The 27,958-nt window shown below is 43.1% G+C and overlaps 2 protein-coding genes across 4 annotated transcripts in view; one reads left to right on the top strand and one right to left on the bottom strand.

Moving 5' to 3' along the window:
• The window catches only part of Ppp4r4 (protein phosphatase 4 regulatory subunit 4), a 95,341-nt gene extending 92,216 nt beyond the window's left edge, over positions 1-3,125 (top strand). The window contains exon 26 of the transcript XR_008718476.1: positions 2,849-3,125. The gene's annotated coding sequence lies outside the window, so the exon portion shown is untranslated. The remainder of the gene's footprint in view (positions 1-2,848) is intronic.
• Serpina10 (serpin family A member 10) lies at positions 1,274-10,999 on the bottom strand. 3 transcript variants are annotated; one of them, XM_055593055.1, is made up of 5 exons: positions 10,929-10,999; positions 7,966-8,704; positions 6,335-6,608; positions 3,132-3,282; positions 1,274-2,049 (listed from the first exon to the last, which is right to left on the bottom strand). In XM_055593055.1, the coding sequence occupies exons 2-5, from the start codon at positions 8,663-8,665 to the stop codon at positions 1,858-1,860; spliced, it is 1,317 nt and encodes a 438-aa protein (XP_055449030.1). In that variant the 5' UTR covers positions 8,666-8,704; positions 10,929-10,999; the 3' UTR covers positions 1,274-1,857. The 3 variants fall into 3 exon arrangements, with proteins under 3 accessions (XP_055449030.1, XP_055449029.1, XP_055449031.1); XM_055593054.1 differs by having other exon boundaries at positions 10,940-10,959; XM_055593056.1 differs by lacking the exon at positions 3,132-3,282 and having other exon boundaries at positions 1,696-2,049; positions 10,940-10,960.
• Between the last annotated feature and the right edge of the window lie 16,959 nt (positions 11,000-27,958).

Here is a 27,958-nt window from a genome sequence, read left to right as displayed (position 1 = left end):
TCTAACTGTAGTGCTGTAGGATCTGATACCCTCTTCTGGCATGCAAATGAACATGCAAAAAAAAAAAACAGTCATATACATAAAATAAAATAAATCTTCAAAAAATAAGAAATAAAATTTCTCTTTCTAATGTTTTCCCACAAACACTCCTGAATAACTGAATACAAACACCCAAGAAAGCCAGCTAGAGCCATCCTCTGTCTGTTTCTCTTCCTAGGCCCCAGACTGGTTTGGTCCTAAATGAGCATCTGTTAACCCTGGAGTGACCACAAGAGTGACTCAATGTTGAGATAGAGGCGAGGATGTCTGGTTTAGACCACCTCTTGATACTACGTCCTACTCATGTTACTCTGGATTTGTCATCAAGTAACTAATTAATAAATTAATTTTAAATATATATATATATACACATTAGTTAGCTAATACAAACGCAACTCAGAGTTGAGTCAGCACAGCTGACATTTCGAGACTAGTTGGTCTCTTCTAAGAATCTCTGATTTACTCCTAACGTGCTGTCTTATTTCTATAAGATAGAAAATGACTGCCCAAGAATGCTTTAGAGGTATCATCATTTCCTTTTATATTGGGACAAAGTCCACACTTACTTTTGTTTAGCCACAGCAGGTGACTGAGGCAAAGGACAAATCAGCAGTCCCTGATAGATCCTTTAGAAAGAGAAGATAGAATAATAGGGACTTGGGACTAGAATAAGAAGGAAGGATTAGCCCACTGTGGGCCACTTGCCTTGGGCAAATGTTTTCCTTCTACTAAGATATAAGGTTTGACAAATTCACCATGTGCAGTGGACACTATAGTCAAGGGCCTTTGTGCTATCATGGCACACAAAGATACTTCCTTAATCAGCAGTGAGCAAGGCATATATTTTTGTTGGCAAAAGATGAACATAACTGAGACTGTATTCATCTCTATACCAAAGCAATTATATAATTATAAAAGGTCATTGTTAGTGTGTCCACATATAAACGCTTATGAAGAAAAGAGTGCACAGAGAAAAAAGTCCCTGTCACTCATGGAAGTCAGGATGTGGCCCTTGTTCTGGCCCCTGTTTGTCTTCCTTATAACATGAAGCATTGAATGGAAAATCTGTTGCTCCTATGATGAACCCGTGTGACTGGAGGATCACAGGATTGACTGGGTGTCATTGAGCCAGGCATTGTGATCAGGATTGACTATGGTGATTTCATGCCAATCTTAATAGACAAGAAAGAATCCTGTGATTAATTAAAAACATGTTACATCACACACAAAAAGCTGAGCATGGCATTGTACACCTTTAATTCTAACACTCAAAAAGCAGAGGCAGGTGGATTTCTGTGAGTTCAAGGCCAGCCAGGGCTTCATTGTGGCCCCTGCCAGTGTGGGGAGGAAGGAAGAAGAAAGTAAAGGGGAGGGGGGGGAGGGAGAGAGAGAGAAAGGCAGAGAGGACAGAGAAATTCTGGGATAAACTAAAATTAAACCCTTTGTACTAGAGAAGGAAGGAGAAGCGTGCCTATAGGAGAATGACCTTGTAATCTCCTCAGAGGCTCTGACCTACACCTGCTTCCCCCTACTGCTCTCTGTGAGCAGCAGAGAAAGAGAGAGAGACCCTCCCCGGGTAGTCCTTAGACATTCTTCAGTCAGCAAAGGCTCTCAGAAGCAAGTTGAAAATGTTGGACCGATTGCACAGACATCTCCTTAAGGTCTGAGTCATTTTAATGTCTGTGTTAATCAGAGAACAGCCATAACAAGCTGGCTGGGCACAGGGGACACATTCTTTACCATCCACCATCAGTGTCCTGTGGTCCAGACACCTCTGGCTGAGCACCTGTGGTGCTGGGGGCCTTACACACACTCAACTTATAGAACTGTTGGGTTTACCACCCTGCCCAGGAACAGGAGCATCCTAGACATCTCCTCATAGATCATGAAGTGAAAAGGCCGGTTCACTTTGATGACAGGAGGCATGGAGTAAGCGACAATCTTTGACAGTGTCCCCGCTACTGCTTCAGTTCCTCTTTCGTCCACCTCAAGCACGGACTGTTGTAAAACCTAGAAGAAGAAAGGATGTGCAAGACCATTTGTATGGCAACGAGAAGAGGGAATTGACAGGAAATTTCCACAGTAGTTCTGCCCACCCGGCCATGTTCCTGGGGCTCAGTGTTGCTACAGCCCATCTGTGCTAAGAAGTGCATGAGATTTGTGCCCCCCAGAGACTAACTCAGAAATCAAAACCATACCAGGAAGCTATGGGCTGTGTGAGACGCAGCAGCTTGGGCTTGGAACCAGGGAAGCTGGCTGCTAAATCTCTACATACAGGCGTCTAATTAGTATTTATTGAACATGTACTTTGTGATGCTGATTCTTGAGCTGAACTCTTGGCCCTTGAAGGCACTTTGAGCCAAGGCATTACTCTGGGGCATTTCCTGGGGCAAGCCTGAGGGTCTGTGGTGTTTTTCTGAACCGGGGTTGCCTGTACACCGGTTTAGGTGACCCTGCTGGCTCCTACTTCCTGGGATACCATTTGAAATCCCTCAGAATTAACAATTGTATGGAAAAATGCAAATCAAACCTCTGGATTGTGATGATAGAGCAGAGAGCCACAATGATTTCAGGCCAGGTATGCTAACCATTTCACTTTAGTGCACAGATCTGATGAGATCCCTGTCTGAAGAATTGGAAAGAGAGGGGGAAGGATGGGGAGAGGCAGAGCAAGAGGGTCCTCTGAGGCTAATTATGGAGGAGGTAGAGTGTCCATCACAAGGGAGGAGAGCTTGGGCTGGGTGATGACTGGGGATTTCCTGCACACTAAAGGCGGTGTAGTTTCATGAGCCTTTTTGATATTTCACAGGGGTACTGACATGCTGTAAGCCAGTCTGCGTGAAGGGCAGATGTTTCCCTGAGCCTTGGAAGAGAAGAGGGGTGGGCCTCTTCCAATGAGAACATAATTAAAAAGCTGTTTGAGTAGCATGGCTTGAGGTCCTTGGGACTCCTGGCTTGGATGCTGTCTGAAGTTGCTAGAACTGGAGTCAAATTCTCTGCGTTTCATCACAGTGACATGGTTTGCAAAGTATTTGTTGGTTTCAGTGGCATCACATGCTGAGGACTGGGCCTCAGCCTGGTCCCTGACTTGCCTTGGACACCTGAAGATTTCTTGCCACAGCTGAGAGTTGGCCGAGGTCAGCCGAGGTGGAGAAGATTCTTCTGATTCCCATCTGCTTGAGTAGCTCATGCATCTCATACCTCTGGTTCAGCTTGAACTTGGGAAAGAAGACCTCCATTTTTCTGTGGCACAAGGGCAGTACAGATGGTGAAGTTGCTGGGGGCTGCTTAGAAGGACACGTCTTTTCTTCCTCCAAAATTATTTCCTTTGTTTGACTGTATATAGCTCATATGACCCTTTGGTAGTGTTCTATCTCAGAAAAAATACTTCTGGCTTATGAAACACCACTTCATCAACCCCGTTTTCTTGCTAGTTTCTTAGCCCGCTACCCAAAATCCTTCTTAGCAAACAATGCCAGACTCCATGTCTGTTTCCCTATGTTTAAAAAACAACCCCAACCACTGTCGTCAAAACAAAATTACTTCCTACAGATTGGGAAAGGATCTTCACCAACCCTTTATCTGACAGAGGGCTAATATCCAGTATATATAAAGAACTCAAGAAGTTAAACAGCAACAAATCAAGTAATCCAATTAAAAAATGGGGTACAGAGCTAAACAGAGAATTCTCAATAGAGGAATATTGAATGGCAGAGAAACACTTAAAGAAATGTTCAACGTCCTTAGTCATCAGGGAAATGCAAATCAAAACGACCCTGAGATTTCACCTTACACCCATCAGAATGGCAAAGATGAATAACTCAAGTGACAACACATGCTGGAGAGGATGTGGAGAAAGGGGACAAGGGGGAACCCTCCTTCACTGCTGGTGGGAATGTAAACTTGTACAACCACTTTGGAAATCAATCTGGCACTTTCTCAGACAATTAGGAATAGCACTTCCTCAGGATCCAGCTATACCACTCCTAGGCATATATCCAAAAGACACTCAAGTATACAACAAGGACATCTGCTCAACCATGATTGTAGAGGCTTTATTTGTAATAGCCAGAAGCTGGAAACAGCCCAGATGTCCCTCAGTTGAGGAATTGTGGTACATCTACACAATGGAATATTACTCAGCGATAAAAAACAAGGAAATCATGAAATTTGAAGGCAAATGGTGGGAACTAGAAAAGAGCATCCTGAGTGTGGTATCCCAGAAGCAGAAAGACACCCAGGGTATATACTCACTCATAAGTGGATATTAGACATAATATAGGATAAACATACCAAAATATATACACCTAAGGAAGCTAATCAGGAAGGAGGACTCTGGCTAAGATGCTCAATCCCCATTCAGAAAGGCAAAGAGGACGGACATCAGAGGAGAGAGAAAACAAGGAACAGGACAGGAGCCTACCACAGAGGGCCTGTTAAAGGTTCTACCCTGCAGGGTATTGAGGCAGATGCTGAGACTCATAGCCAAACTTTGGGCAGAGTGCAGGGAATCTTATGAAAGAAGTGGGAGATAGTAAGACCTGGAGAGGACAGGAGCTCCACAAGGACAGTGACAGATCCAAAAAGTCTGGGCACATGGGTCTTCTCTGAAACTGATACTCTAGCCAAGGACCACTCATGGAGATGGCCTGAAACCCCTGCACAGAGGTAGCCCATGGCAGTTCAGTGTCCAAGTGAGCTCCATAGTAATGGGGACAGGGACTGTCTCTGACAGGAACTGATTGGCCTGCTCTTTGATCACCTTCCCCTGAGTGGGAAGCAGCCTTGCCAAGCCACAGAAGAAGACAATGCAGCCACTCCTGATGAGACCTGACAGACTAGGATCAGAGGGAAGGGGAGGAGGACCTCCCTTATCAGTGGACTGGGAGAGGGAGACAGGTGGGGAAAAGGGAGGGTAGGATTGGGAGGGAAGGAGAGAGGGAGGTACAGGGGGGATACAAAGTGAATAAACTGTAATTAATAAAAATTTAAAAAAGTTAAAAAAAAAAACAACCCCAATCAACTCCGTATTCCAGAGAACTTGGAGAATGGGCAGACAAGGAAAGCAAAGAGGGTTTTCAATTAACCCTGCTGATCCTGTGGGAAAGCTCTGAGATTATTTATTTTTACTACTGTGAGTTATCAGAGAATATGAGAGTTGGAAAGATCAGTTTTGTGGTTCAGAACTTTAAAAACAAACATGAAAGTTACCAATGACACAAAATTAATCTTAATTTTCAGTTTTCTTGCTGTGTAAAGAGCAGTTAAAAATTCACATAGTGATGTCAGAGCTGTTGAAAAGAATGACTGACGTATGCATAGTGTCTAGAACAATGTCTGGTATGCAGCAGCTATTTCATAAATGTACCCTTTCCCACTTCTCTCCCTATTGCATAGTTAGGATGGGCTACAGGCTGGAAAATCTGAGGATGTGACATGTCTTAAGTTTTGATTTATGAATGTAATCACTCAGCAAACATTTGTCAAGGTTTATGTCTCAGTCCTTCACTAATGCTTAAGGACGTAAAAAAAAAAATGACAGAAACACGGAAGTGAAACCTGTAGCAAGGACCTTCAGTTGAGCCTATCTCTGCACTGGTTCTAGAGCGGCAAGACCGAGAAGGCACAGCGCGTGGTTGTTAGGCAGTTGTCTGCCCTGTGCTCCAGTGGGTGGACTGACTTCCCACAAACACTGGAGTCTCTTCCTGCCCTTCCATTTCTTCTCTCCACACAGTGTCCCTTCCATGTTCAGTCTTACCTGCTCTCGCAGAACCAAACCCTGGCCATGTACTCACACTCCTAGAGTCAGACTCTGGCCTAGCCCTGGCCTGGCCTCCTTCATGTGGAGCTCAGGGAGACAGTTCTAGTCCAGATGTTAGGACTGAGCTCTGAATTCATTACCAGATCTGTCTCTTCCTTTTATATCCTTAATGAATGGTATACCCATCTTTGAGATGCTGAGGCAAAAAACTACAACTACTGTTGACTGAATGATAACCTCTCTGTATCCGTATCTCCATTTTCTCTTTTTCTATGCACCACATTTTATATCTAGTCATCAAATTCATCAGGCCTTGCTTTCTGGTGGACCCAGAGACTTGTTAAATGAATAATAAAGCAAGGCCTAAACTGGATTGATGCTGAGGATAGAGTGGAAAACAGGACAGATTCTGCTTCTGCCCACAGGACCTTGGCACTCACTGGGGATCATGGGTAGTAAGCCACGAGGGTAAAACTATTGGGAGTGTTCATGAGGATGGCAGGCAAAGTCTGTGAGGCAAGGGAAGCATCATACCTGGTTTTCATATTCTGGAGCCATGTCTCCACAAGATCTATGGTCAGGTAGTCCTCCAGAGCCAAATGGTCACCTGTTTTCTCCATGAGGACCACTAGCATGGTGGCATTTCCTTGGTAGGGCAGTTTGAGGATGTGACAACGAAACTTCTTATCAAAGGTGGAGGCAAAGTTACCTTCCAGATACATCATGGGCACCTTGACTGCCTTGTAATTGTCCAGATGGAAAGTGTCAGCCTCAGTGAAGGTGGGGTCAAATGGAGTCAGCCATGTCCCTGAACAAGTCAGAAGAGAGCCCCTGTAGAAACAAGCCTCCACACAACACATTGGTCTTGCTTGAATGTAGAGGAGAGTGTGGCCTGTCCCTTTATTCCCAACTGGGAGTGTCATTCTCTTTCAGCTTTGCATAGGTCACAGCTCAGGCATCAAATTCCTCAAAGACCAAAGTTCAACTCTACCCATGACCCACAATAGAACCAAAACTTAGTTCCTGGTGGATGGTTTCCAATGCTTGATGAGTGAGCGATGCCTAGCTACCACATGGCCCCAGCATGACCATATGCAAACATATACTTTACAGGTTTTGGGGGTTATTTCCAGCTCAGCATTGCTTGATGTGGTCCTGGATGCAGGAGAGGCCGCTACATGACTCTATATTAAGCACCTGTTTTCGAGTGTCTGCAAATGGTCTTTCTACCTGGGCCACTGTGAGGCTTCTGGTGCAGCTTTAAACTCTAGACTTTTCCACACCATACCCTGTGCCCTGTTAGAGCTAGAAGAAACTGGGGGCTCTGAAGTCACGGGATCTGTCTTTGCCTTTGGTCTCTGCCATTCATTGTGTGATCCTGATCAACCTAGCTTGCCCAACCTTCACCTTCATCCCCTGAAGATAGAAAACAGTGGCCCTACTCTGCCTGCTGCATGGACTGCCAGGAAGAACAAATATGCAACCCATTCCTTCCTGTGGTGGATAATAAGTGCCAAACACAGTGTGCAGCACCTTGCATATGTCAGCTCTTGTAGCTTTATAACTAGAGCAAGCAAGAGCCCCAATTTTTATATTAAAAAAATCCAAGACCAGGAGACTAGAGAGGTGGCTTAGCAGATAAGAGCCCAAGTTTGTTTCCTAGCACTCGTGTTGAGTGTCTCGAACTGCCTCTAACTCCAGCTCCAGGAGGATCCAACACCTCTGACCTCTAAATGTACCTGCATTCACATGTACATACGTAGACATGCACACACATACACACACATGCACTCATACCCACACAATATAATAATGACAACAGTAAACCCAAGGTCAGAGATTTTGCCCCAGATCACAAAATCAGAGAATGGGGAACAGAGATGCAACCTGAGCCTCACTGATAGTGAGCTGCCCATCCAATAGCCCTGTGCGACCTCTTCCAAACATTAGAAGAGAACGAGGCAGAGGAGCTGTGGAAACTGAGGACCACCAGCTTGCAGGTGGTAAGAGTGGGGCCCTCAGAGAAAGCATAAGTTGCTCCTCAATGGATACTGAACCTGCAAAGCATAAACCATGATTTCAGAGCATCCTTTAACACCAACTGTACGCTAGAGAAATAGGGTCAATTCTCGTGGCCTAGGAGCAACAGAAGACTATCAAAATACCTTTGAACAAGATGTAGTCCACCAGAATCAACTTTGCTTCAGGATTAATCTCATCAAAGAGCTTGGGAATTTTCCCCCGAGTCTCTTTGTTAATGTAGTAGTTCATGAGCTCTCTGGCTTGAGAGGAATTTCGAAAATTTGTATGCACACACTCTGTATCAAAATACTTCTTGGATAGATTGAGGTAGGTCTCTTTAATATCAAAGTCCTTGTGAATAAAGGCAATGCTACCCTGGGTAAGGCCCAGCTCTTGCTTGCTGGAGAAGTTCTGTCTGAGCCTCTTGAAGAGGCAGGGGAGGATCAAGGGTCCTGCCTGACTCAGGGCTTGTAGGTTGAGTCCATTTTCCACCTGGACCTTGGTCTCTCCCTTGGCCCCCAGCATCAAGTTTACCATGACCACAGACAGGCCAAATGGTGAGAAGATCACATTGCTGTCATCCCTCAAGGAAATCTTTCGAAGCAGGCTGAACCCAAAGTTTGAAGTGTCATTGGAGAGCTGCTGCTGGCTGACCCTCAGCCAGTTTTCCTCCTCCTCATCACTGGGGACAGTCCATGTGTCCTCCTCCCAAGTATGATTCTGGTGATCCTGAGACCCCAACTCTCCTTGAGCCTCCGGGGAATGGGAGCTGATGTTAAAACTGGTCACCAGCCACACCTCTGCGAGAAGCACAGAAAGTAAGAGGCTAGATACCACCCTCATGTGGTCAGCTGTGGAGGCCAGGGGCCGCTTCCCTTCATCCTAGACAGAGAGAGAGAGAGAGAGAGAGAGAGAGAGAGAGAATGAATGAATGAATGAATGAATGAATGAATGAATATCTCAATACCCAATAAAACATCTTTGCCAGGCAAACATTTCTCTTGTGACCCTTCTTCCTTCTTGCCAAGTTAAGTGTGGGATCAATCCCCTGAGTTCTTGTAGGTTAGCTATACCCTAGACTGACCTAGAGCCAATAGGTGGCTTGTTTTTCTACATGGTTGGGGGAGGGGGCCATTTTACAAGACTTCCTCCAAGTCCCATCCTCTGCCAGGTCCTTGAGCCTTTTGTATGGAGTGGACCTCATAGCAGGGTCAGGCGTGAGTTGGGACCATTTATTGATCTGCTGCAGGCTTTTCTTTTATCATTTGGTCATTAGGCATATCAAGAAGCCCCTCCATGCTGAGTCACAAGACCTTGATATGTGATGCCTTTGAGTGGGGATTTGGAGGGTCCAAGAGGAAATACAGCAAAGAAAAGGAGGCTTCCCCCTCAAAGAATTTTCTAATTTAAGCACCTCCTTTCCTGAACTTCCTGTTCACAGTTCCTGGTAGGTTTCCTTTCCTTCCTCTACCCAAAGCTCTGAGATGGCTGCAGGAAACACAGCTGATTTTTTTTTTTTCACACAAGACCAGTTCCACAGCCTGCCGGAGTCTAACCCTACCCTGGCAGTGGCTTTCCATCCCCACACCCCTGGCTTTGGGGCTGTGCCATTACATTGTGCTCACAGCTTTATTACCAGTGTCCTAGAGGATGGCTGGGTATGCCTTTAAGATGTCCCCTGTAGTTCACTTTCCATTGGACAATGGGAGGGTCTGGATGGCAAGATACCCAGGCCATAGGTAGGTAGCAATGGGGATGCTTGATAGTTCTCATCAGCACAGCCCTTACTCTGACTGTGGGACCCTGAGTCAAAATACAACAAGAAGCTCCTCAGCTGCCCGTAGTCCCTCTTCTGTACTTGTCACAAACCATGTCCAGCCCCAGGACACGGGTCCTTGCCCTTGCTTTGCTAAATGGCCTCCAAAGAATCCAGGGTCCCCACCGTCTAACCTGCATGATTTCCCAAATGTCACCATTTAGGAACTGCTTCTGGATCATAATGACAAGCTCTCTCAGCAGGTCACCACATTGCTGTAAGCGCTGGGCCATTACCCCCTTTGAGGTACCAAACCATATCATGACACCCAGTATCATGCCTTCATTTTTGAGGTGGATGATCTTTGTTCCTTCACAACTCAAAACTGAGGTCCTATCCTTCAAGGTGAGGGTGTTGCGAGTTGGGGCCTTTGAGAAGTGATTCGATGATGTTTGAATCCCAGGGAGAAGGTAAGGGATTTAGTATCCTTATGAGAAAAGGAAGAGACACCAGAGCCTTCCTCTCTCCACTTAGTACACACTGAGAAGACCCCCCCATCTCCAAACCAGGAAGTGAGCCCTCTCCACACCCCAGCCATGCTGCCCTTAACCTTGGGCCTCTAGAACTGTGAAAACACTTTGGTTAAGCCTCTAGAATTTGGAATTTTGTCCCAACAGCCTGAGCTGCCCAGGAGAATTCCATCACTGTATTTATTTCTACTTTGTAAATTAAGTCCTCAGACTAGTCTTGATTTCATGGTTATTGCCCATTGCCTCAGCCATCATGAAAATTACCCAGCACACAAGCTCAGCGTCACCCTTTCCAAGGACTACGTCTCATACTGTTCCTGACATCTGGCTGTTACTACACCTGTTTACTGAATGCTGTAACTTGTCCTTTTAGGCCTTTGTTCCTCACAGGAACCATCCATGATATAGGGCGCTCCTGGGATTAGGGCACCATCAGGTGTGTTGAGGGCATACTTAGTCACACACAGCTTGAACGGTAGGAAACAGGCTGTCTACCTGACACTCAGTACTGACCAGTGTGTATAGAGCAATGCCTCCCTCGCCTCTCCTCAGCCCTGGTGGGACCAGGCTCTCTTGCCTGGGCAGTGAGTTGTCTGGCAGATACCAAGCCAGAGCCCTTCCCATGGCCACCTCCCGTCTATGGCTGACATGCTGTTATGCCACCCAGAGCCCAACTTCGATTCACGGTCCTTGGAAGTCTAAGCTGAAAGACAGAATGCCTTCCCTTTAGATCTCCCCCTGAAGCCCACTCGGGGAGAGCAAGAACGGCTCTTCTCCCCACCGGCTCCTGGAGAGATCCATGCCATCCACCACCTCTTACCAGTTCCAGACCTCAGGTGCTGAGAAGATCATTCAGAGCAGAGAGTCAAGTGTAAGCTTTGCAGCCCAAAGCCTTCAGCAAATATTTGTTATTCCAAAGTGTGGATTGTTACTGATTAACATCCTGCTGGGATATGGTTGGGTTTCTGGAAAATCAAAGACGTAAAGGGAAGCTTCTGGTATTCCCTAGGATTGTCCTGAGACCCCAAGCTATGACCAGAACTCACAAGAGGCTCATCCTCCCCAGGAGGAGGATGAAAGCTCTAGAAAGAATGTTATGGTGGGCTTCATGGCTTCTCCTGGGAACTATAAAGGGGTTCAGGTGGAATTTAAGACCCATTCTCTTGTCCCCAGGGAACTGTCAGTCAGGTGGTAGAGGCCAGCTTCCCACTGGGTCACTTCCTAGAATACAAACCCTGTCTCAAGGTCAATGTACTACCTTCTGTGTTGAGAGGGACCCTCTCCAGCACTCAGTCAGAGCTGGGGACACCCTTTAAGACACAACTTTTCACACCTACCAGGTTGTCATATGCAAGTTTTGTTATGTGTCCCTTCCTATCCTTGTTAGGTTAATACAGCCCACCCACAGAATATAATAAAAAACAAAACAAAACAAAACACAGTAATAGAGGCTGGGGATGTAGCTCAGCTGGGTGAGTGTTTCTAGGGTTTGGTCCCTGTTGTAGCTCAGTTAGGCGAATGTTCCCAGGGTTTGGTCCCTACCATTGCATAAAACAAGGCACAGTGGAGCACACCTGTAATCCCAGCACTGGGGAAGAGGGCACAGGAGGACCAGAAGTTCAAGGTCATCCTTGGTCACATAACAAGTTTGAGGCTATCCTGGCTACATGAGACTTTATCTGAAAACAAAAGAAAATAAAAGGATTTCTTAAAAAACAAAAACAAAAACAAAAAACAATAAACAATAACGCTTCAACTATAACATGAAGGCAAAAGAAAACAGCATGCATTTAAATATAATGGTATTCTAGAACATCTGCCTTGATAGATGTGGCCATTTTCTTTTTTCATGATGGAGGCCAGTTATTGGGCAGGAAGGTGACCATTGAGGAAGCACTCCATTTAGCAATGGACTGGCTGGCTGGAAGTTGGTGGCCTGTCATCCTGAGAACCACCTTGCCAGAAAGCAGCCTGAGGAATGGTTTTTATAGGGCAGGCCTGCGATTGACAGCTGGCAGCCTTCTCCTCACAGAAGTGGCTAGCCTGACACATCTCATCTGAACCTAGGACTCCCAAGGCGTTTTCAGTTCTTCAAATCTCAACAATGACATTGATTAGTATCTTAATAAAGATCATTGCTGCCTTGTCGTTCTTTAGTTTGTCTCGGTGTTGGGAGGTGGCTATCCACATAAGTAGGACATTTCAGTGCCAGCTTAAGAGCCCTGTCAGATGAATGGTCTCCATCTATTCTTGTCTGACTCACTTTGAAAGATCAAACAAGCTTCACCTACAGGATAGATAAGAGCCCATTTCTTCACACTCCATCTAAAGACATTTTTCTAAAGCAAATAATTTGTTACCATGTCAAACTCAAGTGCTGGCCATGGCTGGTGGGATAGCAATCTCCTAAGTCTTAGCTTTGGGATACAAAAACATTTCCATTTATTCTCATTTTCACTCTTGCCTACACTATCCTTTGAAGAATTATTTATCACAGAAATTTGGAGAAACACAAAAATCAAACACTAATTTTCTGAGGTATTTGGGGCCTTTGGGAGGACCCCATGTTTTGACCACAGAACTATATTTCCTTGAAGAGAGATGAAAGTAACTAAAGAACAGTAAGGATAGGGATCTGAAAGTTTGTTATAGAACAACCTGGATCAGTTGTAGAGAGGTGGGCAGATCCAAGATCACATTGACATAAAGTGTGGTTTTTCAGACTTACTGACAAAAGCATGACCCTGGGTGATCTCAAGTCCAAGCTCATCCCATCATTGGGACTAAATGAGGGCCTCCTTGATTGCCTAGGATGAGTGACTTTACTCTGCTGGAATGATGTTTTAAACTAAGATCTTAGTCAGGGCCATTTCTGGTACCAGGGTTCTGTTGCACCTCTCCACATACCACGAGAGTGGCTGGGATGCTGGGAAACTACATAGGGAAACCAATCAGAATCATGCTGGGACAATCGTGGTGGTTGCTGCTCAGGATGGATGTAGGCATGTCAAGCTGAGTTCACAGAAAGATTGTAGGTTGCCTCATCTTGGCAGGGTACACAGTCACTTCTTCATTCCCCTCTAACCTTTCCATGTTGTGATTGTCCTGTATAACTCTTTCCACCTATTTTTAATATATATAAAATAAGTATATTTATTTATTAGAATGACTGAAAGAGATACATGGATTCTCAAGTACCTTCAATGCTCAACTCACAGCATTTTAAAATTATGTCTACATGTATATGTCTTTGTAAGCCATGCATTTATATCTCCAATGCATATGTAATCCCATTGGGTCATTCCTTGTCTCCCTTTCCCTCTTTCTACCCTCTTCTTCTCTCTCTTTCCCTATGTTTCCTCCCCTCCCTTCCTTTCTCCCTTGTCACTCTGTCTCCCTTTGTCTCTTTGCTTGCCTCTCTCCTCTGTCCCTGTCTCAGTGTCTTTGTCTCCTCTGTCTTTCTCTGTCCCTATCTCCTACATCTCTCTGTTTCTCTCTTCTGGGGATTGAATGTAGGTCTCCACACATCCTAGGCAAGCACTCTCTTACTGAACTGTATTCCTAGAGCTCTTCCATGCTTTCCTGGTTCACATTTGCATTTCCCTTCTTTCCCACAAGACAAATAAATAATATAATGTCATATGCTTGCCCCAGTACAAAAGGCAAATCTGCAAAGAAAACTTGGGTGATTTATTGGCAGGGTTTTCTTTTTTTAAAGCAGGAGCATATGGTCCAAACAGCATGTTCAGAAGATTCTTGGCTAACTTCTTTCTCTCTCCTTCTGTATGGCTATTTGAGATGTGCTTGTCTTTCGTTTGCTTATTTTTTTTTTTTATTTGGCTTTGGGACTTCTATCATCTTAATTGTATTGTTGAACATGTAAGATGTCACTATCATCCCCAAAGTCCAAGCCATATAAAAAGGCACAAGAAGAGACCCATCCCCCCTTCTATTTTCATCTACCCCCTCCTCAAGTCTTGTCCATCATTTAACCACTTTCTCTCTAGTTCCTTTTTCTTCTATTTCTTCTTTTTTTAAATAAGAACAAATGGGTGTGTGTACTTCCTTATATCTTCCTTATGAAATCATGATGCCTGCAGGGATTTCCACTTCTTTATGTGATGTCACAGGACTCTAGTTTTTACTCAACCAATTTCCTATGTTTGGGCTTTTAAGTGATTTCTAATGTTTTGTAATTACAAAATACTTTAGGAAGATTATTTGTTTTTAAATTGCCAGATGTATGTCATTAATTTAAATTCCTCAAAGCAGGGCTCCTGGATCAAGAGCAAATGCTTAAAAGCATATGGGTTTTTGTTTGTTTGTTTTAGCATAAAGTTGGGGTTGCCTAAGTAGATGTTTTGATATAGATTTAAGGGAGAGAAGCATAAGAGAAAGACAGTACATGCCTTGGGGTTGGTGTATGCATGAACACACACACACACACACACACACACTCACACTCACACACTCATGCATGCTGGAGAGCACTGGCTGCTCTTGCAGGGGACCTAGCGTTAGCTCCCAGCATCTAGGAAATCTAACACACTTTTCTGAACTCCACGGGCTGCAGGCACGAATGTGGTGCACACACGTACAGTCAACACTCACACACATAAATAAGGATTAAAAAAATAACTTTGCATTAAATGAGATGATAAGGAGACCTGCGATAGGGATAGAGCTAAGTCTCAGAGCATGTAAGTGTGATGGAATCTGATTAAGTAGTCTTTGTAGGTGTGCTTGAGGGTGGGAGGAAGAGACTACTCGATTGATGAAGGCCCTGGCTTGAATGGCAAGTGTTGTCATAGGAGAAAGGCAGAGGGAGACTCGAGGCGGAGAAAGATTAGGGGCAAAGACCACTTGAAGACGGATGCTGACATTGGAGTTCTGACCACGGTCAAGGAGTGCAGAGGGTAGTCTACGCTCACCAAGCTGGGAGGGAGACACGGCAAGGACAAATGGTGATCCTGGACTTAGCCCTCTGAAACGGCATGACTTCATTTCTGTCGTTTGAAGCTACTCGGTCTACGGTAATTGGTTACATCAGTCTTAGAAAGCAAACAAGGAGTCTATTGCTTAACTCTTTTCACAGGGAGAGTCTGGCACCTACTTAAGTGTGTGAGAAGGACCATTTCACACTCACGCCACACCACCACGTGTTCACATTTCTGCCAACGCAGTGGTTAAGCAAATGAGAGTTCAGTGTAGTTTTTAAGCGACGTGGGGCATATATCCACGTGTTTAATCACTATCTCTATATTTGCTCGTGTTCGTGTTTTTCTGCTCATTTTTGTGTAAAATTTTAATTTTTATTGAATTATAAAATAATTCTTATGTATATTAGTGTCTACATTAGTTTTCTCATCATTTTGACAAAATTCCCACCTGAAGCTATGTAAGGAAGGAAGGACTTATTTTTAGCTCATGGTTTCTATACATTACAGCAGGAAAGACACAGTAGAGTTCCTGGAGCATGTGCTAGAGACTCCCCACATCTTGGTGGGTCAAGAAATCAGGAAACAAAACTAGAAATGCGGCTGTACTGCATCTGTGAACTAGGTTTCCTGTTCCTAAGGGACCGTAACCTCCCTCAACAGTTCCATCAACTGGGTACCATGGATTTAAACATGAGTCTATGGGGGAACATTTTACATCCAAACCATGCCCTTGCCGTGGCTGGCTTGTGGCCATCTGACAATGCAACGTTCATTCCAATAGTCCCCAAAGTCTTAACAGTTCCAATGCTGCTCAAAGGTCCCAACTCCAAAGTCCCCTCTGAGACTCAAAGCAAACCCTTAGCAGTGAGCTCCGAAACCGTCAAACCATAAGTTATATCCATACAGTGTACAACAACACAGAGCAAACGTAAAACAGCCCCAGAGTGGACACCTCCCATTCCGAACGTGGAACAGGAGAGCAAGGCAAGATCATGCCACAGTGAGAACCCCAAACCAACTGTGACAAGTGGTGACACTGTGCAAACTCACTCCAAAGGGCTTGGTCAGTCCCATTCCTGCGTCTCTGCTGCCAGGGGCCCGCGTGGCCTCCCTCAGAGTGTCCGCTGCGGCTTAGTCTTTACCTGAGCCTACCTCTCCATACACGGAATCCAGATCTGTCAGGTCACCTGCTCTTTGGTTTTCCTCTGGAACCTTGATGCAGATCTTCGAGATATCATAACCCTTGAAATCTTTGGCACCATTGCCTTGGGATCATGTTGAAGCAAATGAGTGCATGGGGGGTTATTTTTTTCCCACACTTGTAAAGATAGCTTCATTTCTTTTTACATTTAGATCTCTGATCCTTTTTATTCTTGTATATGATGTGTCATGCAGTGAATGGCTCAAATTCTATCCCCTCCCCCATTCAAATGGCTATCCAGTTATCCAAGCATCAGTTTTTAAAAAATCATTCATTATCAAATATTATTGTCATTTGTACTTAGGTGGTTGGCAGAATTTCTTTTTTACCCTTTAATTATCAGTCACCTTTAATTGTGAATTATTGTAATCACAGTAAATCAAATTTTTAAGAAAGTATTTTTTTTTAATTATGTTACAAAGTAGCAGGCTTCCTTTGTTTTTCCTACCCGCACTTTGTTTTGGTTGACTGTCCCAATCCCATTTCTAAAGTTCTTATCCTACAACATCAGTCTGCCCGTGTGCTCATGTCCCAGTATTTTAAGGAGTCTGTGCCCTCCATGCTCTGTCCATCGCAATAGTCTCTCCCTTTCTTCCTGAGTCGGTATCTTTTTTTGTGTTGTTATTGTCCTGTAATCCTTGGGCATTTTCTCTTTCTTTTTTCTTTCTTTTCTTTTCTTTCTTTTTCCAAGACAGGGTTTCTCTGCAGTCTTGGCTGTCCTGGACTAGCTTTGTAGAACAGGCTGGCCTCAAACTCAAAGTGATTTGCCTGCCTCCTTGTGTGTGCCTCTGTGCCCAGTTTGGTGTTTTCTCAATGGACTATGATGTCATATTTTCTATCTATGAGAAAAATTGTTGGTATCTTTACTGGAACCCCACTAAGAAAGTAATATTTTCCATTTGTTCACATCTAATTTTGCATTTTAAAGGAACATTTTATTATACACAATGTAGGTTTTGGGCATTGTTGCATTTTTTTCCCCATGTGTTGTATCTTTTGGGCTGCTGTGGGTCCTGCTCTTTTATTGCATATTTGGGTGGCAGTTTTTGTACACCTGAGAAGTGTCATTTTAATGCTAGGTATAACCTGACATCTTGCTGAAGTCATTTACTGAGTTTGTGTGATCATTGGTTTCATGTGTGTTTTTTATATAGACTTTGGTATCCTTTTTTTCTTTATTTTATTTTTTATTAGTTACATTTTATTAACTCTGTATCCCAGCTGTATCCCACTCCCTCATTCCCTTCCAAACTCTCCCTCCCTCCCTCATCTCCTCCCTGCCCCTTTCCAAGTCCACTGATTGGGGAGGACCTCCTTCCCTTTCATCTGACCCTGTTTTATCAGGTATCTTCAGGACTGGCTGCAAAGTTCTCCTCTGTGGTCTAGCAGAACTGCTCCTCCCTTGGGGGGTGGTCAAAGAGCCTGCCATTGAGTTCCTGTCAGAAATAGTCCCTGTTCCCCTTACTATGGGAAACCAATTGGTTACTGAGCTACCACGGGCTTCATCTGAGCAGAGGTTCTAGGTTATATCCATACATGGTCCTTGGTGGAGTGTCAGTCTCAGAAAAGACCCCTGTGCCAGATATATTTGGTCCTTGTGGAGCTTCTATCCTTTCCACGTCATACAAATTTCCCATTTTTTCATATGGTTCCCTGCACTCTGCCGAAGGTTTGGTTATGAGTCTTAGTATCTGCTTTGTTACACTGCTAGGTAGAGTCTTTCAGGCACCCTCTGCAGTAGGCTCCTGTCCTGTTACTTGTTTTCTCCTACGTCCAATGCACCTCCCATTTGTCTTTCTAAGTGAGGATTGATCATCTTACCCCGGGTCCTCTTTCTTGTTTATCTTCTTTAGGTGTATAGATTTCATTATGTTTATCATATCTTATAGGACTATATGAGTGAGTATACACCATGTTTGTCTTTCTCCTTCTGGGATACTTCACTCAGAATGATCTTTTCTAGATCCCACCATTTGCCTGCAAATTTCATGATTTCCTCATTTTTGATTGCTGAGTAGTATTCCATTGTGTAAAAATACCACAATTTCTGTATCCATTCCTCAACTGAGGGGCATCTGGGTTGTTTCCAGATTCTGGCTATTACAAATAAAGCTGCTACAAACATGGTTGAGCAAATGTCCTTGTTGTGTACTTGAGCAAATTTTGGGTATATGCCTAGGAGTGGTATAGCTGGATCTTGAGGAAGCACTATTCCTAATTGTCTGAGAAAGCACCAGATTGACTTCCAAAGTGGTTGTACCAGTTTACATTCCCACCAGCAATGGAGGAGGGTTCCCCTTTCTTCACATCCTATCCAGCCTGTGCTGTCACTTAAGTTATATATCTTAGCCATTCTGATGGGTGTAAGGTGAAATCTCATTTCGTTTTGATTTGCATCTCCCTGATGGCTAAGGATGTTGAGCATCTCTTAAAGTCTTTCTCTGCCATTCTAAATTCCTCTACAGAAAATTAATTCTTTGTTTAGCTCCGTACCCCATTTTTTTAATTGAATTACTTGATTTATTGTTTTTTAACTTCTTTAGTTTTATATATATGCTGGATATCAGCCCTCTGTCAGATATAGGGTTGGTGAAGATCCTTTCTCAATCTGTAGGCTGTCATTTTGTTCTGATGACAGTGTCCTTTGCTTTACAGAAGCTTTTCACTTTCATGAGGTCCCATTTATTGATTGTTGCTCTTATAGTCTGAGCTGTTGGTGTTCTGTTCAGGAAGTTGTCTCCTGTGCTAATGAGTTCTAGGCTCTTCCCCACTTTTTCTTCTAACCAATTTAGAGTATCTGGTTTTATGTTGAGGTCTTTGATCCACTTAGACTTTAGTTTTGTGCAGGGTGATAAATATGGATCTATTTTCATTTTTCTGCATGTAGACATCCAGTTGGACCAGCACTATTTGTTGAAGATGCTGTCTTTTTTTCCATTGTATGGTTTTGGCTTCTTTGTAAAAAATCAAGTATTCATAGGTGAGTGGGTTTATTTCTGGGTCTTCTATTGGGTTCCATTGATCCTCCTTTCTGATCCTCCTTTCTATGCCAATACCATGCAGTTTTCATTACTATTGCTCTGTAGTACAGCTTGAGATCGGGAATGGAGATACCTCCAGATGATCTGTTGTTGTACAGGATCGTTTTGGAGATTCTGGGTTTTTTTTTTTTTTTGTTTGTTTGTTTCTCCATATGAAGCTGAGAATCTTTCTTTCAAGGTCTGTAAAGAACTGAGTTGGTATTTTGATGAGAATTGCATTGAATCTGTAGATTGCTTTTGGCAGGATGGCCATTTTCACAATGTTAATCCTACCAATCCATGAGCAAGGGAGATCTTTCCATCTTCTCATATCTTCTTCAATTTCTTTCTTCAGAGACTTAAAGTTTTTTTCAAACAGGTCTTTCACTTGCTTGGTTAGAATCACCTCAAGGTATTTTATGTTATTTTTTTTTCTTTCTTTAAATTTTTTTATTCTTTATTAATTACACTTTATTCACTTTGTATCCCCCCTGTGGTTCCCTCCCTCCTCCCATTCCAATCCCTCCCTTCCTCCACCCTCTGCATGCATGCCCCTCCCCAAGTCCACTGATAGGAAAGGTCTTCTTTTCCTTCTTTCTGATCCTAGTCAATTAGGTCTCATCAGGAGTGGCTGCAATGTCTTCTTCTGTGGCCTGGTAATGCTGCTTCCCCCTCAGGGGGAGGTAATTAAAGAGCAGGCCAATCAGTTCATGTCAGAGACAGTTCCTGTTCCTATTACAGTGGAACCCACTTGGATACTGAACTGCCATGGGCTACATCTGTGTAGGGGTCTTAGGTTATCTCTATGCATAGTCCTTGGTTGGAGTATCAGTCTCAGGAAAGACCCCTGTGCTCAGATTTTTTGGTTCTGTTGTTCTCCTTGTGGAGTTCCTGTCCTCTCCAGATCTTACTGTTTCCCACTTCTTTCACAAGATTCCCTGCACTCTGCCCAAAGGTTGCCCATAAGTCTCAGCATCTGCATTGATAGTCTGCAGGGCAAAGCCTTTCAGAGGTCTTCTGTGGCAGGCTCCTGACTTGTTCCCTCTTTTCTCCTTCTTCTGATGTCCATCCTCTTTGCCTTTCTGGATAGGAATTGAACATATTAGCAAGAGTCCTCCCTCTTGATTAGTTTCTTTAGGTGTACAGATGTTAGTAGGTTCATCCTATATTATATGTCTATATGAGTGAGTATATACTGTGTGTATCTTTCTGCTTCTGGGATAGCTCACTCAGGATGATCTTTTCCAGATCTCACCATTTACCTGCAAATTTCATGATTTTTTTTTTATTGCTTAGTAATATTCCATTGTGTAGATATACCACAATTTGTGCATCCATTCCTCCACTGAGGGGCATCTGGGCTGTTTCCAGCTTCTAGCTATTACAAATAAAGGTGCTACAAACATGGTTGAGCAAATAGTTGGTATTGTGAAGGGTGTTGTTTCCCTGATTTCTTTCTTGGCCCCTTTGTCTTTGGTATACAGGAGGGCTTCTGATTTTTTTTGAGTTAATTTTGTATCCAGCCACTTTACTGAAGGTGTTTATCAGCTGAAGGAGTTCTCTGGTTGAATTTTTGGGGTTGCTCATGTAGACTATCATATAATCTTCGAATAGTGACACTTTGACCTCTTCCTTTCCAATTTGTATTCCCTTGATATCCTTTAGTTGTCTTATTGCTTTAGCTAGGACTTCAAGTACTATGTTGAAGAGATATGGAGAGAGTGGGCAGCCTTGTATTGTACCTGATTTCAGTGGGATTGATTTAAGTTTCTCTCCATTGAGTTTGATGTTGGCTATAGGCTTGCTGTATATTGCCTTTACTATGTTTAGGTATGTGCCTTGTATCCCTGATCTCTCCAAGACTTTAAACATGAATGGGTGTTGGACTTTGTCAAATGCTTTTTTGGCATCTATGGAGATGATCATGTGGTTTTTCTCTATCAGTTTGTTTATGTGGTGGATTATATTGATGGATTTCCATATGCATGCCTGGGATGAAGCCTACTTGGTCATGGTGGATGATATCTTTGATGTGTTCTTGGATTCTGTTTGCAAGTATTTTATTGAGTATTTTTGCATCAATATTCATAAGAGAGATAGGTCTGAAGTTCTCTTTTTTTTGTTGGGTCTTTGTGTGGTTTAGGTATCAAGGTGACTGTGGCTTCATAGAATGAGTTTGGTAATGTTCCTTCTGTTTCTATTTTGTGGAATAGTTTGAAGAGTATTGGTGTTCGCTCTTCTTTGAAGGTCTGGTAGAATTCTGCACTGAATCCATCTGGCCCAGGGCTTTTTTTGGAAGGGAGACTGTTGATGACTGCTTCTATTTCCTTGGGAGATATAGGACTATTCAATCTTTCTACCTGATTTTGACTTAATTTTGTTAGGTGGGCTCTATCTAGAAAATTGTCCATTTCTTTTAGATTTTCAAATTTTGTGGCATATAGGCTTTTGAAATAAGACCTAATTATTGTTTGGATTTCCTCACTGTCTGTAGTTATGTCCCCCTTTTCATTTCTGATTTTGCTGATTTGGATAGTTTCCTTCTGCCTTTTGGTTAGTTTGGCTAAAGGTTTGTCTTGTTGATTTTCTCAAAGAACCAGCTCTTGGTTTCATTGATTCTTTGAATAGTTTTGTTTCTAATTGATTGATTTCAGCCCTGAGTTTGGTTATTTCCAGCTGTCTGCTACTCTTGGGCGTATTTGCTTCTTTTGTTTTCTAGCGCTTTCAATTGGGCCATTAAGTTGCTTGTATGGGATGTCACAAATTTCTTCTTGAAGGCACTTAGTGCTATGAATTTTCCTCTGAGCACTGCTTTCATTGTGTCCCATAAATTAGGGTATGTTGTACCTTCATTTTCATTGAATTCTAGGACTTCTTTAATTTCTTCCTTAACCCAGCATTCCCTGAGCAGCAAGTTGTTCAGTTTCCATGTGTTTGCAGGCTTTTTCTAATTCCATTGTTGTTGAGGTGCACCTTTAGTCCATGGTGGTCAGATAGAATACAGGGGATTATTTCAATCTTTTTGTATCTGTTGAGGCTTGCTTTGTGACCAACTATATGGTCTATTTTGGAGAAGGTTCCATGAGGTGCTGAAAAGAAGGTATACTCTTGAGTTTGGGTGGAAAGTTATGTAGACATCTATTAGGTCCATTTGATTTAAGACCGCTGTAAGTGCCTTTATTTCTTTATTAGGTTTCTGTCTAGATGATCTTTCCCTTGGTGAAAGTGGGGTGTTGAAGTCTTAAGGTGTTGGTATCAACGTGTGATTTGAGTTTTAATAATGTTTCCTTTATGAATGTAGGCGCTCTTGTATTGGGGGCATAGATATTCAGAACTGTGATGTCCTCTTGGTGGATTTTTCCTTTGATGAGAATGTAGTGCCCCTCCGCAACTTTTTTTGATTAATTTTGGTTGAAAGTCTATTTTATTAGATATTAGGATAGCTACCCCAGCTTGTTTTCTGGGTCTGTTTGCTTGAAATACATTTTCCAGCCCTTTACTCTGAGGTAGTGTTTGTCTTTGTTGCAGAGGTGCATTTCTTGGATGCAGCAGAATGTTGGATCCTATTTCCACACCCATTCTGTTAGTCTGTGTCTTTTTGTTAGAGAGTTGAGTCCATTGATGTTGATAGATAATAATGACCAATGAACGTTAGTTCCTTTTAAATTGGAGTTGGTGGTCTTACTGTGTTCCATTGCTTGTTTTCTTTTAATTTTTTGTTGGGATATTATCTGTATGCTATGTTTTCTTGGGTGAAGTTGTTTTTATTCGATTGGAGTTTTCCTTCTAGTATCTTCTGTAGGGCTGGTTTGCTGTGTAGATATTGCATAAATTTAGTTTTGTCATGGAATGTTTTGTTTTCTCCATCTATATTGATTGAAAGCTTTGCAGGGTATAGTAGTCTGGGTTGGCATCTGTGGTCTCTTAGAGTCTGCATGACACCTGCCCAGGCCCTTCTGGCTTTCATAGTTTCTGATGAGAAGTCCAGTGTGATTCTGGTAGGTCTACCTTCATATGTTACTTGGCCTTTTTCCCTTGCTGCTTTTAATATCTTTTCTTTGTTCTGTAGATTTAGTGTTTTGACTATGATGTGACATGATGTGTTTCTTTTCTGGTCTAGCCTATTTGGTGTTCTGTAGGCCTCTTGTATATTTATGGAAATCTCTTTCTTTAAATTGTGAAAATTTTCTTCTATGATTTTCTTGAAAATATTTTCTGGACCTTGGAGCTTGGAGTCTTCTTTTTCATCAATTCCTATGATTCTTAGATTTCATCTTTTCATGGTGTCCTTAATTTCTTGGATATTTTGTGTTTGGGACTTTTCTGATTTTACTTTTTCTTTGAGAGAAGTATCAATTTCTGCGAGTGTATCTTCAGCTCCAGAGATTCTCTCTTCCATCTCTTGTATTCTGTTGGTTATGCTTACCTTTGTGGTTCCTGATCTTTTCTCCAAGTTCTCCAGCTCCATTGTTTTCTCAGTTTGTGTTTTCTTTATTGATTCTAATTCTGTTTTCATGCCTTGCACCATTTCCTTCATCTGTTTGAGTGTGAATTCCTGACTCTCTATGATGGTCTCTATTTTTTTTTTTGTTCATTTCCTCTTTATATGCCACTAATTGTATCTCTACTTGTGCCTCTGTTTGTTTGGCTATATTTGCCTGTGTTTCTTTAAGAATTTTGTCCATTTCCTCTTTCTTTGCCTCCAATTGACTGGCCAAACCTTTGATAAATTTATTCATTTCATCTTTAACTATAACATATAGTTAACATATAGTTAAACATATAGTTAACTATAACATAATTCATAACATCTTTAACTATGAATTTGCATGGCTATTGCTCTGAGAGAATTGTTTGTTTCCTCTTTATGAGCCTCAAATAATTGGGTAAGCATAGCTTTAAAGTCATTTTCCTGTGCTTCTCATGAATTGGAGTATCCATCAATTTTGGGGGTTGCTGGTGAAGTCATGCTGTCCTGATTTATGTTGGATGTGGTTTTTTTTGCATACCCCAGCCATTGGCTTATCTGAAACCTTCCCTGTTTGTTTCTGGATTCTGCAGTTCAGACTGGTACTGTCTCTCTCTGGCATCTGGAGAGTTCTTCAGGAAGCTGAGAGAGGTCCCATGGCCTCAGCGTGTGCGTTGGTGCACTATCTGTACTTGTGGGAGGAAAGGACGCGGGCGCAGAAGGGCAAATGCAGGCTGTGTGTGTGTGTGTGTGTGTGTGTGTGTGTGTGTGGAAGTGTGTGTGGAAGTGTGTCTCGAGGGACAGAGTGATAGAGAATGTTGAGCCCTTGAGTGTGTGGGAGGAGCTCTGCCTTGCAGACTTCTAGGTGGTTATTTGTGCATGCACTGTATATTTAGCAGGCGCTGGTGATGGTCACTGTGCAATTTCCGGCATTAACTGCCTTAAATCCTCAGTTGGACCCACAGAGCAGGGGATTCAATGTCCCAAGTGACCCTCTGTTTCCCACAGTGGGTATGTGGGAGGGAGGGGTCCGATGCCTGGCTTCTAGTTTAGAAGGACCCTGGGTTTGGGGCTCTGCAGACACTCAGGGGTGCACTCACTTTCAAGCAGGTCACATCGGCAAGGATTGGGGTATCCGGGCTCTCTGCTCTCTGGTTTGGCCCCGCTTGGTCTTATGAAGGAGGACTGACGTGCTTCGCTAGCTCAGTGCTGCTGCAGCCGCCAGGTTAGGAAGACCAGCTGCAGCTGGAGACTGGGATGCTGGTTCAGATGCCTTCTGGGAGGTCCTGGGTGCCCTCCACTGTGCTCTTCAGGCCTGGAGGCTCAGCACTTGGTGTGCCTAGCTTGTATAGTGGGCTTGCTGGGCTTTGGTGGGTATATAGTGAATTATCTGTCTCTGAGGGTTTGGACGGGCCGTTCAGTCAGTGGCTGGGTGACCCTGTGGAGCCGGTATGGTGGCTAGCAGACCTGGCACCCTGCGAGGATGGTGCTGTGGTTCAGGACCCGCAGAGCAGGGGCTTCAGTGTTCCAAGGGATCCTCTGTTTCCCACAGTGGTTATGTGGGAGGGAGGGGTCCGATGCCTGGCTTCTATTTTAGAAGGACCCTGGATCTGGGGTTCTGTAGACACTCAAGGGCGCACTCACTCTCAAGAAAGTCACATCGGCAGGGATCGGATTGGGGTTTCCAGGCTCTCTGCTCTCAGGTTTGGCCCTGCTTGGTCTGCAGGAGGACTGATGTACTCCGCCAGCTCAGTGCTGGTATCCTTTTTTTCTGTTTAGCAATGCAGGCATATGAGCACATCATGAAAATGCAGATAGTTTTATTCTGTTTTTTTCTTCTTCCACTTTTTTCTTTAATTAATCACATCATTTGATAAATAATCCTAGGTATAACAGTGAATATAATGAGTATTTTCTTAATTTTTGTTTTTATAAATATTAATTTAATGTTTTCTTATATAAGATAGACTCCGGCTTTAAGAATCCGGTGTGTATGTATTTCTACATGGGCATTTGAGAGGTATAGTTATGAAAGTATTTTTCTTTCTTTTCTAAACATACATACATTTATTTATTTACTTATTCATTTATTTTTATAATTTATTCCTTTTATACCCTGATTGTAGCCCCTTTCCTCATCTCCAGGTTTCACTCTCCCTCCCTCTTCAACCCTATCTCCTTCCTTTAGTCCACTGGAAGGGGGAGTCCTCCTCCCTTGCAAACTAACCCTCGCTTATCAAGTCTCATGAGGACTTCCTGGATCCTCTTCCTCTGGCTGCATCGCCAGGGGGAAGTGATCAAAGAGCAGGCAACCGAGTTAAGAAAGCATTTTTCAACTATCATTTTTTAGGGTGTATATGTTCAACATCTGTGTGCTTCTATCTAGTCATGTACCCATCCTTCTGACTATATTATATGTCCCTATCTATTGTCATCTATCCAAGCCTGTCTGCCTGTATCTAATTACCATCCTGTCTCACTTGTTTGGCCTGAACCAGGGAAATGAAGCCTCTTCATTCCACAGTGTCTCTCTAGCGCCCTCTACTGATAAAAGTTCAATATCGTGCTCAATGTGAGAAGTGGAAACATTAAAAAGATCCAGACTTGGATTTTCAGTGAAATGATGACGGAAGGACTTAGAGCTGATGAGCAATAAACTGATAATTTGCATGCCAAATTGTGTTGTTGTTATTTCAGTTACAATAACTTATGGTTTAAAAATATCTTTGAAATATCTTTCACCTTTGCCCACATATTTACCTTTCTGGTGCTTTTCATTCTTTCATATGAGTCCAAATTCCCACCTGGAATGATCTTTATGCCTGGATAACTGCTTTAAGAACATATTAATAAACATAGTATGTTTTACCTTTTGTCTTCTAAAATTCTTGCTGTCATTTATATATTTGCTTGCATTTTATGTGTATGGCTATTTTGCCTGCATGTCTGTGCACCGTGTACATGCAGTGCCCACAGAGTCCAGAAGAGGGCGCTTTATCCCCTGGGACTGGCAGGTTGGTGCTCCTAACAGCTGATTTATCTCTCCAGGCCCCGTGTCTTCATTTTTGAAGGGTCTTTTTTTTTTTTTTCTTTCTGAAAAATGTTATCACCTCCCTCCTTCACTCCCAGAACTTTAAAAATATCTTTCTTTATGATACATATTTTTCACAACTTCTAGTTTTTAGCTTTCTATTCATAAGCATCCTTGAATTTGCCAAACTTTGCCAAAAAAATAATGTGTCTATTTATACCCTCATTCAACTCCTTACTGTACATCACAACCTTATAATGGTCAAACCCAGATAGTCTATAGGGATATTACATTGTATTGATAATATCCACTCATTCAGATCTTTTCAGTTGTCCTTCTTCTCTGGTTTAGAGTCCATGCCCAGAAGTTCTTTGTGTTTCTCTTGTGGATTTGTTCAGCTTGTTGGGCTTGTCTGTCAGTTCTTTCACTGCGTGTCCAGAAGTTGCCAGCCCTCCTCCCCCTAACCTCTTAGAGAAAACTACATAACCTTCAAGTTTTGACAAAAAGCAAGTGAGAGAAGACACCCAGCCACTTAGCCTTCCTCACTGCTGGAACCAGCTGCTTGCCAGGAACGGCTTAAGGGAGAAAGGAAGGTTTATTCTATTCAGAACTCAGGCAGTTCAAACCACGATCCTTGAAACCACCCAGTAGGGAGCTGTCGTGAGGTTGAACACTACGCTGGGAGGAACCTGGGAAGGAAGAGGCTGCTTACCTTCTGGTGGGGAGGAAACACAGAAACGGAAGAGAGGAAGTGGCCAGGGGATGGTGTGGCACCCATTCACGCACCTCCAGGTGACCTGTTTCCACCAACTTAGCTCCATCGCCCACCTATCCCAACTTCCCAACAATACTAGGATGTTTTCCAAGTGTTTTTCTGTCTTTTACATCCACCCTTTCTTGGGGCTCATATTTCAGAGAATAATGTCACATGGAAGCCTGGATCACAGAGTTTTGCTTGTACAGTACTGGTTTTTATAGTAGCCTGGAAAGGTACATAAGAAAATAATATTCAGTCAGCCAGCACTGTCCCCAGCCTACCCAAACGTCTCCCAGCTTTTTAAATTAGTAAGTGACTTGGTGGAAAAATTAACTTTCATGTTTTTGTCCCTCCCTCATTTGTCTCTTAAACCCAGGTAACTTTGTTTATGTACTTCGGTGAAATAGGCTTTTCTTTAGTGATTCTGGATTTT

This window comes from Psammomys obesus, unplaced genomic scaffold, assembly GCF_907164565.1.
Source record: "Psammomys obesus unplaced genomic scaffold, mPsaObe1.curated_primary_1811, whole genome shotgun sequence".
Classification (NCBI taxonomy): Eukaryota; Metazoa; Chordata; class Mammalia; order Rodentia; family Muridae; genus Psammomys; species Psammomys obesus.
Note: the sequence above shows the minus strand (reverse complement) of the source record. Positions and strands in the feature narration are given on the sequence as shown.

Coding starts and splice junctions, on each gene's coding strand:
- Serpina10 (XM_055593055.1), bottom strand. CDS start 8,665: ATGAGGGTGGTATCTAGCCTCTTACTTTCTGTGCTTCTCGCAGAGGTG. Junction 6,609..7,965: donor GGACTACATCTTGTTCAAAG/GTATTTTGATAG, acceptor TGACTTGTTCAG/GGACATGGCTGACTCCATTT. Junction 3,283..6,334: donor CTCCAGAATATGAAAACCAG/GTATGATGCTTC, acceptor CTTGTGCCACAG/AAAAATGGAGGTCTTCTTTC.